Genomic DNA, 13,347 nt, shown 5'->3' on the forward strand with positions numbered 1-13,347 from the left:
CCCGCTCCCGCCTGCGGCAGCGCTGCTCCGGGCTCTGCTCCGCGCTCCGCTCCCCGGCCCCGCCGCCGCCTCTTTATGCGGGACCGGGGCACGGCCCCGCTCGGCCGCGCTCCGCTGCTGGCCCCGGGCCGCGCTGGGCTGGGCCGGGCTCGGCTCCAGCCCCGCTGGGGCTCGCCCGCTGCTGCCACGCTCCCGGGACGTGAACACCGCAGCCTTGAGCAAGCCCCGCTCCCAGCCGCCGGCCCTGGCGCAGCCCCAGGCCTTGCAGAAGGGATCAGCGACCCCGTGTCCCTTCCACAAATAGAACCGTTTCCACCGCGGCAGGGACACTCGGGGACAGCAGAGCTGGGCTCGGCACAGCCTGGCCCTGCGCCTGCATGGGCTCGGGGCCGCTGGCTCCATCCGCGCTGCTCCAGGGTTGCTGCTCTCAGTTCCAGCGCTCCCACTGTCCCTACACCTGCACACGCTGCTGCCGGTCCTCCCCTACCCGAGCTGTCCCCACCGCCCCTCCTGTCCCTTCCGGGCTGTCCCCCGCACCTCTGGGTGTCCTGCCGGGGGTCCCAGTGCTGCACCGAGGGCTGTGGGTGCTGCTGGCCCCATGTCCGTGCCAGCCGGGAGCTTGGCCGTTTCAGGGCCATTGCAGGGCTTGGGGCACTGCGGAGCTGCCTGGAGGTGCAGGGATATCACAGGGCTCCCGGGACAGGGGCAAAGGGGGTGCTCTGCGCCCCAGCTCCCTTCAGCACCATCCTCTCAAGCTGCTTGTGGTGCTCTCAGCAGCATGCTGGGGGAAACTGAGGTTCGGCAGCTCCAGGGCACTGCGCAGCTCCGCATCCTTGGGACATGCACCATTCCCAAAGCCTCCCTCTGCCTCCAGGGACCCCATCAGCCAAAAGTGGATCCCCCACATCCTGCTGGGAGCCAGGGGCAGCTGCTGCTGTCAGGAGGAGAGGGGCCTGGGCTGCAGCCCAGCACAGTCACCATGGGCCTGCACCATGGCTGGGGTCGGGCTGAGCTGAACCGGGGCACCCAGCTCCGGGCACCCCTGGGAGGTGCAGTGAGATCCTCGGGTCTCTGCTCCCACGGACACTGCAGTTGGAGCAGCCTCTGCCATGCGTCGGGGACGTGAACACTGCAGGGCATTGAGCAACCCCGCTCTGCAGCGACGTTGAGGCTGCTCTGTCGCACAGGGTCTGTGTGTGCTCATGGGGACATGGGATGGGGCCCTGTTGAGGAGCCAGGACCGGGATGGAAATCTCCCACAGATGTGGCTGTGAGCCACCGCTGCCCATGGGGAGCGTGGATGGTGCCAGTGCTGCTCCCATTGCCCCCATTGTGGGGCAGAGGCCATGGCTGGCGCAAGGGCCATCAGTGGCTGTCTCTGCGTGTCCCCTGTGGCAGTCAGCAATAACTGTTCTATTTGGGGAAACACTGCAGGGTCCCTTATCCTGTTTGCAACCCTTGGTGCTGGCAGCTGTCCCAGTGTGCCCACATGTCCCAGCTCATGCTGCCTTCTCCCCCCATACCTGTTCCCCACCACCAGGCTTGTCCCTTTCTGGTTGTCCCCAGGGTTTCCATGTGTCCTGCCATGGGGACCAGCGCTGCACTGAGGTGTGTAGGTGCTGCCAGCTCCATGCTTGCAGAGTGTCTGGGTCACCAGGGAGCTTCCTGGAGGTGCAGGGGACATCACAGTGTCCCTCAGGATGGCTGTGGCAGCCATGGTGGCTGTACCTGCCCCAGTGCTGGAGCTTCACCATGCAGGATGCATTGCTCTGCAGCCACCGGTCATACCTCTGCTGGAGGAGTCCTTCCCCTGGGGACACAGGGGCAGGAGCCACCCCAGCCAACCCTGCCTGGGAGCAGGAGGGGGCTCAGGGCCAGCACTGCCCAGCCCATGAGGTCCCTCAGCACACAGGGACGTCTCCAACACAGCATCTCCACCTCTCCCTGCGGGTCTCAGTGGTACCTGGGGAGATCTGAGGATGACACAGGGACAGACGGGGACTCGTGTGTGGTGGCATCTTCTTCTTTACAAGCCACGTTTGGGCTCAGGCTCCTCAGGAGGGCAGCAGGTAAGAGGGAGGCTGCTCCAACTGCAGTGTCCATGGGAGCAGAGACCCGAGGATCTCACTGCACCTCCCAGGGGTGCCCGGAGCTGGGTGCCCCAGTTCAGCTCAGCCCGACCCCAGCCATGGTGCAGGCCCATGGTGGCTGTGCTGGGCTGCAGCCCAGGCCCCTCTCCTCCTGACAGCAGCAGCTGCCCCTGGCTCCCAGCAGGATGTGGGGGATCCACTTTTGGCTGATGGGGTCCCTGGAGGCAGAGGGAGGCTTTGGGAATGGTGCATGTCCCAAGGATGCGGAGCTGCGCAGTGCCCTGGAGCTGCCAAACCTCAGTTTCCCCCAGCATGCTGCTGAGAGCACCACAAGCAGCTTGAGAGGATGGTGCTGAAGGGAGCTGGGGCGCAGAGCACCCCCTTTGCCCCTGTCCCGGGAGCCCTGTGATATCCCTGCACCTCCAGGCAGCTCCGCAGTGCCCCAAGCCCTGCAATGGCCCTGAAACGGCCAAGCTCCCGGCTGGCACGGACATGGGGCCAGCAGCACCCACAGCCCTCGGTGCAGCACTGGGACCCCCGGCAGGACACCCAGAGGTGCGGGGGACAGCCCGGAAGGGACAGGAGGGGCGGTGGGGACAGCTCGGGTAGGGGAGGACCGGCAGCAGCGTGTGCAGGTGTAGGGACAGTGGGAGCGCTGGAACTGAGAGCAGCAACCCTGGAGCAGCGCGGATGGAGCCAGCGGCCCCGAGCCCATGCAGGCGCAGGGCCAGGCTGTGCCGAGCCCAGCTCTGCTGTCCCCGAGTGTCCCTGCCGCGGTGGAAACGGTTCTATTTGTGGAAGGGACACGGGGTCGCTGATCCCTTCTGCAAGGCCTGGGGCTGCGCCAGGGCCGGCGGCTGGGAGCGGGGCTTGCTCAAGGCTGCGGTGTTCACGTCCCGGGAGCGTGGCAGCAGCGGGCGAGCCCCAGCGGGGCTGGAGCCGAGCCCGGCCCAGCCCAGCGCGGCCCGGGGCCAGCAGCGGAGCGCGGCCGAGCGGGGCCGTGCCCCGGCCCCGCATAAAGAGGCGGCGGCGGGGCCGGGGAGCGGAGCGCGGAGCAGAGCCCGGAGCAGCGCTGCCGCAGGCGGGAGCGGGGCCATGGAGCAGTACTTCTCAGCCACGCACAAGATGGAGCAGGAGGTGATGTTCCCCAGCCTGCTCCGAGGGGTCTTCCCGCAGCAGCAGCAGCAGCAGCAGCAGCAGCAGCAGGACGGGGAGGCTCCGGATGCCGATGGCCACGCGGACCTCTACGAGCGCTACCAGCAACTCAAGGCCATCAAGCCCATGGTGGAGAAGGGCCTGGCCTCTGTCCATGACCTGAACTCGAGCAGCAGCGATGCGGACGCCCCTTGGGATGAGGCCGGCAGCAGCGGGGATGCGCGGCTGGAGCAGCGGCTGTGCCACCACCTGGCCGGCCTGCAGCAGGTCCTCACCCACCTCACCAGGGACACCAATGCCCTCACGCGGAGGTACAGCCAGATCCTGGAGCAGATCAGCCCCAGCGAGGGGCAGCCCAGCTGGTGACCCTGCCCCGGCCACCAGGTAAGAGCTGGGCCATGCTGAGAGCAGGGGCAGCGGGGCCAGGGGCGGCCGATGGGCACGGAGGGGTCCCCAGCACGGCAGGGTGGGAGCTCCTGGCAAGTGCATTGCAATGGGGGCTGTGCCCTCACTTGCCGGCAGGTTCCCGTCTCCGTGGCACAGGAGGGGCCTCATCCCATCGCTCCGTGCAGACACGCTGGGGTTGAGGGTCCATGGAGCAGGGCTGGTGCCCCGGTCCCTGCGGGCATGGTCTCAGGCTCAGCACGGCTGCCGTTGCAGGACGGGTGCTGGTGGCACGAAGGAGAGGACGTCCCCAGCGTGCCCATCGCGGCTCTTCCCCAGCCCCGCACGTGGCAGCGGATCTCCCGGCGCTGGCACCGACGCCTGCGGCCACCCCAGAGCCAGACCCAGCCTCGTCCCCTGGGAAGGAGCCTCTGGAGGTGCTGCAGGTCCATGGAAGAGCCGCGGGCTCGAGCCCTGCTCTTTGTTGGCCAAGAGCAGCAGGAAGCAGCGATGTGGAGCGGTGGCCCCGAGCTCCCAGGGTCCCTGCGGCTGCCGAGCCCTTTTCCAGCTGGTTCCTGGACTCCAAGGGGCCTTTTCCCCTTCTTTGATAATAAAATGAGCCCTGAGAAGCCCTTGGTGCTGGTGCTTTGCTGTGGTGGAGCCCTTGGGGAGGGACCCGGTGAGGGGCAGGGGGACCCTGGCTCTGCTGGGAGGGGACTTTCCATGCAGTGATGGGGAAGGTGAAGGGACACAGAATCCCAGTCACAGGATGGGTTGGGTTGGGAGGGAATTCCAAAGGCCATTCAGTTCCTAATGCCCTGCTGCAGGCAGGGACATTGTGCAGTGGTCCCGATTGCTCAAAATCCCATCCCACCAGATCTGGAACACTGCAGGGATGGGGAATGTGCGACTTGTCTGGGCAACCTGTGCAGTGATTCCCAACAATCCCAGTGAGACGTTCCTTCTTGAACCCTGCTGCTGTGCGCAGAGCACACAATATACGGGCATCAACCCACGCTGTAGGGAGACATCAGGTTCAGGGCCCTCTTCAAAGCTCTCCCCAGCGCTGTCCCACCACTGCAGGTGCTGCCCGTGCCCCACAGCTCCCCATGCATTTCTCCTGCCCATCAGGATTCCTTCCCTGGAGCTGCCCCAAGTGGAGCTGAGCCTGGGATGGTCCCCGAGGGGCAGCAGAGCTCCAGGTCTGGGTGCCCATGGAAAGCAACTGCCCTGGGAGCCCAGACCCGTGTCCTGACAGGAAGCTTCGGGTCTCATTGGAGCTTCCTGGCTCCTCTCTCCTTGCTCAGGCCACTTCTGGCTGTGGAGACCATGTTGGCTCTGTCTTGTCCTCCCTGAGCAGGGGCAGCAGGAGCAGGGTCCCCAACAACCTGTGGCCGAGGGGCCAGTGAGGGGCCAGGGGCACTGGAAGGGGCTGCTGGGGACCGGACCCAGAGCAGCCGCACACCTGAAAGGGTTCTTGTCAGGATCAAGCAGTGACAAGGATGGCCCTGGGGGGTTCAGGGCACTCAGAGACATAGATGGGCAGCAGGAGGTGCTGCAGATGACAGGGGCACCCTCAGGGACACAGGGGTGGCATTTTCCCCCTTCCTTAGCTGTGGCTCAGGATGGAGGATGTTGCATAAGGGGGGGTCTTGCCCAACACCAGGTCTGTGGCCACAGAGAGCCAAAGGATCTCATTGCATCACCACTCAAAAGTCTTGCTTTCCTATGAAAGCAGCTTCAGAGCACCCCGTCCCTCAACACACGGGCAAACACAAGTCCTGCCAGCCAGGGCAAGGACGTCAGAGCACATCTGCCCTCTGTGTTGTACCGCAGGCTGGGTAAAGCTGCAGCGTGTCTCCTCCCGAACCAATGGAACACGAGGGGGAGAGAGCCAGGCTGTACCCATGGCAATGCCAGCTCCAGCTGGGGCACGATGGCTCATGGGGCATCATGGGCTCATGGGAGCAGTGGAGGTGGAAGATGGATATGGGGGCTCCAAACCGCTTTTGGATCTTCTCACTGATGGCAGAGCCAGGGGCTGCAACATGATGAACTGAGGGACATTGGTTGCCCATGAGGTGAGGACCATGGCGGAGGTGATGTCCCTCTGGTGCTCTGCCTGGCTGGAGCTGAGGGATGGGGCCTGTGTGCTCAGGAGAAGACAGAGGTCACAGTGAGGAAGGCCTGAGGTCACCTCCAGCAATGGCTTTGCTTTGGGTTGCTGGAGAGGCCGATGGTGCCTCAGGGAAGAATCACATCAGGACATCTGGTGAAGTGCTGAAAACGATTGAACGTGATCAATGGAATCATGGAGTCAACCAGGTTGGAAAAGCCCTTTAAGCTCATCCAGTCCAACCATTCCCCAGCACTGCCAAGGCCACCACTAACCCATGGCACTGAGGCCTCATCTCCACGGTGTGTGAACACTTGCAGGGACGGTGCCTGCAGCCCTGCCCTGGGCAGCCTGTTCCAATGCCTGAGCACCCTTTGGGGCAGGAATTGTTCCTCAGCTCCATCTAAACCTGCCCTGGTGCAGCTTGAGGCCGGTTCCTCTTGTCCCATCCCTTGTTCCTTGGGAGCGGAGCCCAGCCCCTCCTGGCTCCCTTCTCCTGCCCAGCAGCAGAACCCAGTGCAGGGACCCGAGGAGCTGGATGGGCACAGGGATGACTTCTGCACCACTTCCAGTGCCCAGCACCCCCGGTTCCCTCTGAGCCCTGCCTGGCAGCCGACCCTGACCCTGCTCATTCCCAGGACACCCATCCCTGCTCTGCTTCCAGGATATTCCATCATGCTGCCCTGGGGTGCATCAAGCCCCAGCAGCGCCGTGCTGCTACCACCACTGATGGACGTGGCTGATAAGGGACATGAGGTGCTCATCAGGAAGGTCTTTGTCCTTGTCAAACCCAGCGCTGGGCCCTGCAGGACAAGGGCAGATGGAGCAGATCAGGCCCTCTGCGGCCACCACAGGGAATGAACTTTCCATTCCCATCGCTGGAGCAGCTCAGGATTGCAGCGGCTCAGTTCTGTTTGTGCAGCCACAGGCAGTGGAGCAGGAAGCAGGGCCCTGGCACACAGGCTCAGCAGCAGCAAAGAGAGGAAGCACAGTTTTGACCTGAAATGTTACATCAGAAAGTCCAAAGACCCTGCTCTGAGCAGTCCCATGAAGCCGTAGGGGCCACGAAGGTGTCCTCAAGGCAGGCACAGTCACCAGCTCTGGGGAGGAGCAGGAAGGAGGGATCCTGTCCCTTTGAACAGCCATGCTGGGGCACATCCAGGTGCTGGCTCCAGGCTGGGCTCCACAGTACAAGAAAGGCATGAACAGACTGGAGAGAGTCCAGTGAGGAGCCATGGAGGTGATGAAGGAGCTGGAGCATCTTCCAGATGCAGGCAGGCTGCGAGGGCTGGGGCTGCTCAGCCTGGAGAGGAGGCGGCTCAGGGGGATCTCATCCGTGTGTGTGAAGACCTGAAGGGTGATGTGAAGGGCGATCCAGTCTCATCCCAATGATGCCCAGTGATGGCACAAGAGGTGATGGGCACAAACTGAAGTACAGGAAATCCCACTGGAACCCAAGAGGAAGCTTTCTATTTGCTTGTGCAGTGCAGGTGGTGAAACCCCGTCAGAGGCTGCCCATGAAGTGGTGGAGTCTCCATCCTCAGAGATATCCAAGTCCCAAGTGGATGCAGTCGCAGCACTGACCCTGCTGGATCAGGGGCTGGCCTAGATCCTCTCCAGAGATTCCTTCCAGCCTGTCCAGTGCTGGCTCTGGCTCTATCCCTGCCTGGTGCTGTCAAAGCAGGAGCTGCTGCTCACGGTGTCTGAGAGGAGGATGCTCAAACAGACCCAGCAGAGGCTTTGATGCTGCAGGGCTGCTTTCGGCTGTGTCCAACAGGCTTTGGCTCCTGCCATTGCCCCTCTAATGTCCCTCCCTAATGCTGGCACCTTTCATGCTTCCCTCCAGCCTGAATCCTTCCCTTCAAAGTCCCTTTTGCAATTCCCTGTCACTGTCTAACCCAGCTGATGCTCATCTTCCTCCTTGACACAACCAGTAGGAGGCAAACACCCTCAGACAAGCATCACCAGTCCCTGATCCCCTTCTTCTCTCAGCAGGGGCTGTTCTCAAGGCTCCTTCACACGGGTGGGCAGTGAGAGACCCCCGAGCAGCCCTGCAGGAGGTGTGTGAGCGGCCAGGGCTCATGCAGGAATCCCCCTCTCCATACAAACCCATCTCCTGCTCCCCTCGCCCGTCCTCAGCCCTGCCCAAACCCAGGAGCATCCCCACGGAGCTGCCGCTCGCTGCCCGCTCGGGGCTGAGCCGCTCCCCGCTGTGCGGGCCCCGGGAGCGGGGGATGGAGGGGCCGGGCCGGCGCTGGCAGCAGCGGGAGCCGCGTCCAGGTCGGGCGAAGACCGCGGGGAGGCGGCTCCAGGAGCTCGCCCAGAGGCAGGGGCAGCCGCGGGCGAGCCCCAGCGGGGCTGGAGCCGAGCCCGGCCCAGCCCAGCGCGGCCCGGGGCCAGCAGCGGAGCGCGGCCGAGCGGGGCCGTGCCCCGGTCCCGCATAAAGAGGCGGCGGCGGGGCCGGGGAGCGGAGCGCGGAGCAGAGCCCGGAGCAGCGCTGCCGCAGGCGGGAGCGGGGCCATGGAGCAGTACTTCTCAGCCACGCACAAGATGGAGCAGGAGGTGATGTTCCCCAGCCTGCTCCGAGGGGTCTTCCCGCAGCAGCAGCAGCAGCAGCAGCAGGACGGGGAGGCTCCGGATGCCGATGGCCATGCGGACCTCTACGAGCGCTACCAGCAACTCAAGGCCATCAAGCCCATGGTGGAGAAGGGCCTGGCCTCTGTCAATGACCAGAACTCGAGCAGCACCGATGCGGATGCAGATACAGCCGAAGATGAGGGGGTAGACAGTAACCTGGAGGAGCGGCTCTCCCATCACGTCAATGGGTTGCAGCAGGTTCTGACAGACCTGACCAAGAACACCAAAGCCCTCACGCGGAGGTATAGCCAGATCCTGGAGGAGATCAACCTCAGTGATGATCAGCCCAGCTCTTGAGCCTGCACCCCCAGCCTGTGAGGTAAGAGGTTGGGGAGATGCAGCGCCAAGGAGGCTGAGGGGTAACGTACTTTGTCCTATTGCCCCATCAGCTGGGTGGCTTCCCAAATGTTTGCATCACACCCCCAAATCCCAGGAATTGAGTCTGCCCTTCATTGCTCAATAGTCGTACCCGCTTGGATTTGTCTTTCTCAATTGCCCACTGGCACAAGCTGCGCCACTGAACAAAGGCCACTGTGTGAGCTCCATGTCCCCAGGTCTCCCCAGCTTGCAGCACAGGCAATGTCTGGCTGCTGCTGGTTAACATGAACTAGGTACAAATGGATGAGTTCTGGGCTCAAGGAGCTGCCTTGAGTTTATACCCCAGATGCTTCTATGTTTTCTTGGATGGAAAAGGCAACAGAGTCATTTTTAGGGAGGATTTTGGCACTTGCAGGTCTCCAAACATCTAAGTTTGCCATGTCACCTGCAAACATCTCAGATACTTCAGTCCTCTCATAGCAAACTCTGTGCTGGCGGGGCTTTCATCCCTGAGACCCCTTGAGTAGTTATCCCTGTGCCCCACCAGAGATGGGGCTCATGGCCAAGGTCCTTGTAGTTGAATGGAGAGCATGGACCTGGAACAGTAACAGGAACTTCACAGTGTTAACCCTTGTTTTGGATGAAACCCATCAGGAATGAGGACATCCTCGTCCAACCATGTTCCTTATCCCCACAGGGTGATCTGCTGTCCGCAGCCCAGTGGCTCTTTCTCTCCTGCACCAAGTCCCATGAGGAACATCCTTCATGAGCAGTGCAGAGCTTGGTCATCTACCCACCGAGTGCTGCTTGTACCATCCAACTTGCCCTGTGGCCGATCCTGCTGGCAACCTTGCTGCTTCCTTCACCCTGTCCCAGGGGGAATTCTGCATGGCAGAAATGAGTGTTTGTGTTATTGCTTTGTAGGTGGCATCTGCACCTTGGAAGGGATGCTTTTTTCCCTGTCTAACCCTCCCCATCTGGTCTCTTTGATGTAAATAAAATGCAAAGCCTCATACAGATATGTCCTGTGTGTTTCCTATCAGCTGTGATTTGTGTAGAGCTACTGTCCCCAGCTCATGAGGGTGAGGGGATCTTGGCCACTGAGGCCACGCTGGGTTTCTCCAGCAGGGAGTGGGAATTGGGTTTGTGTTGGGATAGATGTTCCCATGGGCTTCTGGCTTGGTGGAATCCTGCCATCATCCTCTGCTGGGTGCTGGGATCCTAACCTGATCCCCAGCATCCTTTGTTCCCTTTCCTAACATCCCTTCCTCTCCCAGATCCCCAGCTTCTCAGCTCTCCAACTCAATCTATGCCTTCACATCTCTTCCCTGGGCCCATGCTCATCCGGCCTTTCAGACCCATCTCCAGCACACATAGCCCTATGGACAACCTGCCATGATCCCAAAGAACCCCAGCAACACCAGGAGGGCAAATTCTGCCTCCTCTCTGCTTGAACATGGCCCTACAGAGCCAGGGGCAGAGGAGGAGGTGGGGATGCTCAACTGGGAAGGACTTAACTCGCCTTCAATCCCTATGAGCTGTGGAGAGCAGGGGCAAAGCCCTCTCTGGATGGGTGGTCAGGGGCTGTAAATCCTTTGAAGGGAGGTTGGAGCCTTCAGCACAGGATAGGTCCCACCTCCAAGTGACTCCTTCCCTCGCAGACACATCACCATGGGGAAGTCCTACAGAGCTGGGCACTAGAGGGAGATGTCCCCTTGCTTCTTCAGGCCATTGGAAAGCAAAGTCAGCAGCTGAAGCAGTGCTGCATTGGCTGAACACGCACTGGTCCTCCATTAGCTTCGTATTTCTGCTTAAAGAAACTGGAGGTCTCTGAGCATCTGTGGTGAGAGGGAGACTGTGACCAGGCTCAAGCTGCATCGTGTGTGTTGCTGCACGTGCTGTCTGAATCTGCTGTATCATAGGAGTGAAATAACACCCTTCAGACTGAAATCAGACACACATCAGCTTTAAAAACCTCAGTCTACAATGAGCAACTGTTCTGCCAACAAGATGGTTCCTCTGTTTCTTCCCATCACCTGCAGGCACCTCGTGCCTTGGTCATGGGTTTATGTTCATGTTAAGCCCTTTAGTGGGGCCTTGGCTGCTCAGCAGCACTTTGAAGCTCTACAGCACTATAAGCAAAAGCAAAGCAGGAACTCCGGGTCGGGGCAATCCCAGGCACAGCTACAGGTTGGGCAGAGAAGAGATTCAGAGCAGCCCTGCAGAGAAGGACTTGGGGGTGTTGGTCAATGAGCAAATGAACATGAGCCGGCTGCAGTGTGCGCTCGCAGCCCAGAAAGCAACCGTATCCTGGGCTGCATCAAGAGGAGCGTGACCAGCAGGTCGAAGGAGGTGATCCTGCCCCTCTGCTCTGCTCTCGGGAGACCTCACTTGGAGCATTGTGTGCAGTTCTGGGGTCCTCAACATAAAAAGGACATGGAACTGTTGGAACAAGTCCAGAGGAGGCCACGAGGATGAGCAGGGGCTGGAGCAGCTCCTGTATGGAGCCAGGCTGAGAAAGTTGGGGCTGTTCAGCCTGGAGAAGAGAAGCTGCGTGGAGACCTCAGAGCAGCTTCCAGTGTCTGAAGGGGGCTACAAGGATGCTGGGGAGGGACTCTTCATCAGGGACTGGAGTGACAGGACAAGGGGTAACAGGTTCAAACTGAAACTGAGGAAGTTTAGATTGGATCTAAGGAAGAAATTCTTTACTGTGAGGGTGCTGAGGCACTGGAATGGGTTGCCCAGGGAGGTTGTGAATGCTCCATCCTTGGCAGTGTTCAAGGCCAGGTTGGATGAGGCCTTGGGTGCCATGGTTTAGTGTGGGGTGTCCCTGCCCATGGCAAGGGGTTGGAACTGGATGATCTTAAGGTCCTTTCCAACCCTGACTATTCTGTGATTCTATGACTCCATCCCTTGCTTTTGTTTCAATGATGTTCTGGTATCACAGAAAATAAAGAGAGAATTCATTGCAGAATTTCACAGTGAAATGCACCCTGGCTTCAAAGCATCCCCAGTCACACCCAGAGATATACAGCAAGGTCTGACTTCTCTTTGCATCCTTATTTCTGTACATCGAGCTGTCAGCCAATGGACTTATCTCTCAGCATTGCTTTTCCATGACTAGTCCAAACTCTACTACCAGCTTCGGAGCAAGGGGTTGTAGCTTCAGCAGCAAGACCAAGCTTAAACCCCCTGGTTGAGCTGCCAACCTTCATAGGCTACATTGAAATGACCCTTGTTTCTGCACATCATCCTTTTTCTGGCTAGAGACAGCATCAGCCTGAACTTTGAGAGACAACCCAATGTCCTTCAGGATGGAATGGCCAAAATGGATCCATACCAACACCTTCAGTAGGACGGTTGCATGGCAGGGAGCTGGGAATAGTGACACCCATACACTCAGCTCTGCCCCACACGCTCCATATGGAACACCAAGAGTTGGGAAAGAGTCCAGGAAGGGAACGAACATAGAGAAAGATGGGCAAGAAGAGAGCACTGTTGTATCTAGTTTGGTTTCTTGCTCCAGGAAAGCCTACAATCCAAGCTGAACATGGTATAAACATGGGAAAGAAGTCAATGGACATGAGGATAAGGAGAATAATTTGGTTTCTTGGGAATATGGGCACTGATGAGCTTCTTGGATCGCTTTAACTGATGGCAATAGGAGTGGTTAAGTGTGCCTCCCCCATTCATCCATTGGGGATGGTGCATGTATTTGCTTGGCCAGGAGGCATTTTGCTCTCTTGGCTTCTGAAGGTGTCCTGAGGCCTGTCCAAAGCCAGACCAGATCTGAGAACAAGCCACCAGCCTTAAAGGTGCTTAAAGGTGGAGCTAACAAGCAGCTGGAAGGCAGCAGGTAGGAATGTGGATGGTGTTTGCATAGCTCATGGCTGTTTGATTTAGGAGTGGCTCCTGGTCTGCAGAGCCACCAGCCTGGCTGCACTGGAGCAGTTCCTGAGCGGGGCTAAAGCAAACTGCTGGTGGCTTTGCTTTACAGTGAAGTGTTCACAGACTGGGAAGAGCTTCTGCCTAAGAGCTCATCTCAGTCTCCCCTCTGGCAGGTTCAAGCCATTCCCCTTGGCCTGTCCCTACAGGCCCTTGTCCCAAGCCCCTCTCCAGCTTTCCTGCAGCCCCTTTAGGCACTGGAGCTGCTCTAAGGTCTCCCCTTCAGGAGCCTTCTCTTCTCCAGGCTGCCCCAGCCCAGCTCTCTCAGCCTGGCTCCAGAGCAGAGCTGCTCCAGCCCTCGCAGCATCTCCATGGCCTCCTCTGGCCTCGCTCCAGCAGCTCCACGTCCCTCTTGTGCTGCTGCCCCAGAGCTGGATCAGGGCTGCAGGGGGGGTCTCCCCAGAGCACAGCAGAGGGGCAGGATCCCCTCCCTGAGCTGCTGCTCACGCTCTGGGGGTGCACCCAGCACACGGGGGGGTTCTGGGCTCAAGCACACACTGAAGCCGGGTCATGGGGAGCCTCTCCTCACCCAGCACCCCAAGTCCTTCTCCTCAGGCTGCTCCATTCGGTCTCCCCCAGGCTGTGTTTGTGCTGGGATTGCCCCAACCCAGGGGCAGGACCTTGCACTTGGCCTTGTTGAACTTCATGAGGTTCACACGGTCCCACCTCTCCAGCCTCCATAGTTTTGGAATCACCTTCTCT

At 60.2% G+C, this 13,347-nt stretch overlaps 2 protein-coding genes across 2 annotated transcripts; both read left to right on the top strand.

The window, feature by feature from the left end:
* Window positions 1-3,185: 3,185 nt before the first annotated feature.
* LOC308218758 (mid1-interacting protein 1A-like) lies at window positions 3,186-3,611 on the top strand (the record flags this gene model as incomplete). The annotated part of the gene is made up of 1 exon (XM_080613127.1): window positions 3,186-3,611. The coding sequence occupies one exon, from the start codon at window positions 3,186-3,188 to the stop codon at window positions 3,609-3,611; it is 426 nt and encodes a 141-aa protein (XP_080469253.1).
* A 4,654-nt stretch (window positions 3,612-8,265) lies between these two features.
* LOC308218757 (mid1-interacting protein 1A-like) lies at window positions 8,266-8,679 on the top strand (the record flags this gene model as incomplete). The annotated part of the gene is made up of 1 exon (XM_080613126.1): window positions 8,266-8,679. The coding sequence occupies one exon, from the start codon at window positions 8,266-8,268 to the stop codon at window positions 8,677-8,679; it is 414 nt and encodes a 137-aa protein (XP_080469252.1).
* Window positions 8,680-13,347: the final 4,668 nt, after the last annotated feature.

This window comes from Psittacula echo (genome assembly GCF_963264785.1).
Source record: "Psittacula echo genome assembly, chromosome: 3".
Lineage (NCBI taxonomy): Eukaryota > Metazoa > Chordata > Aves > Psittaciformes > Psittacidae > Psittacula > Psittacula echo.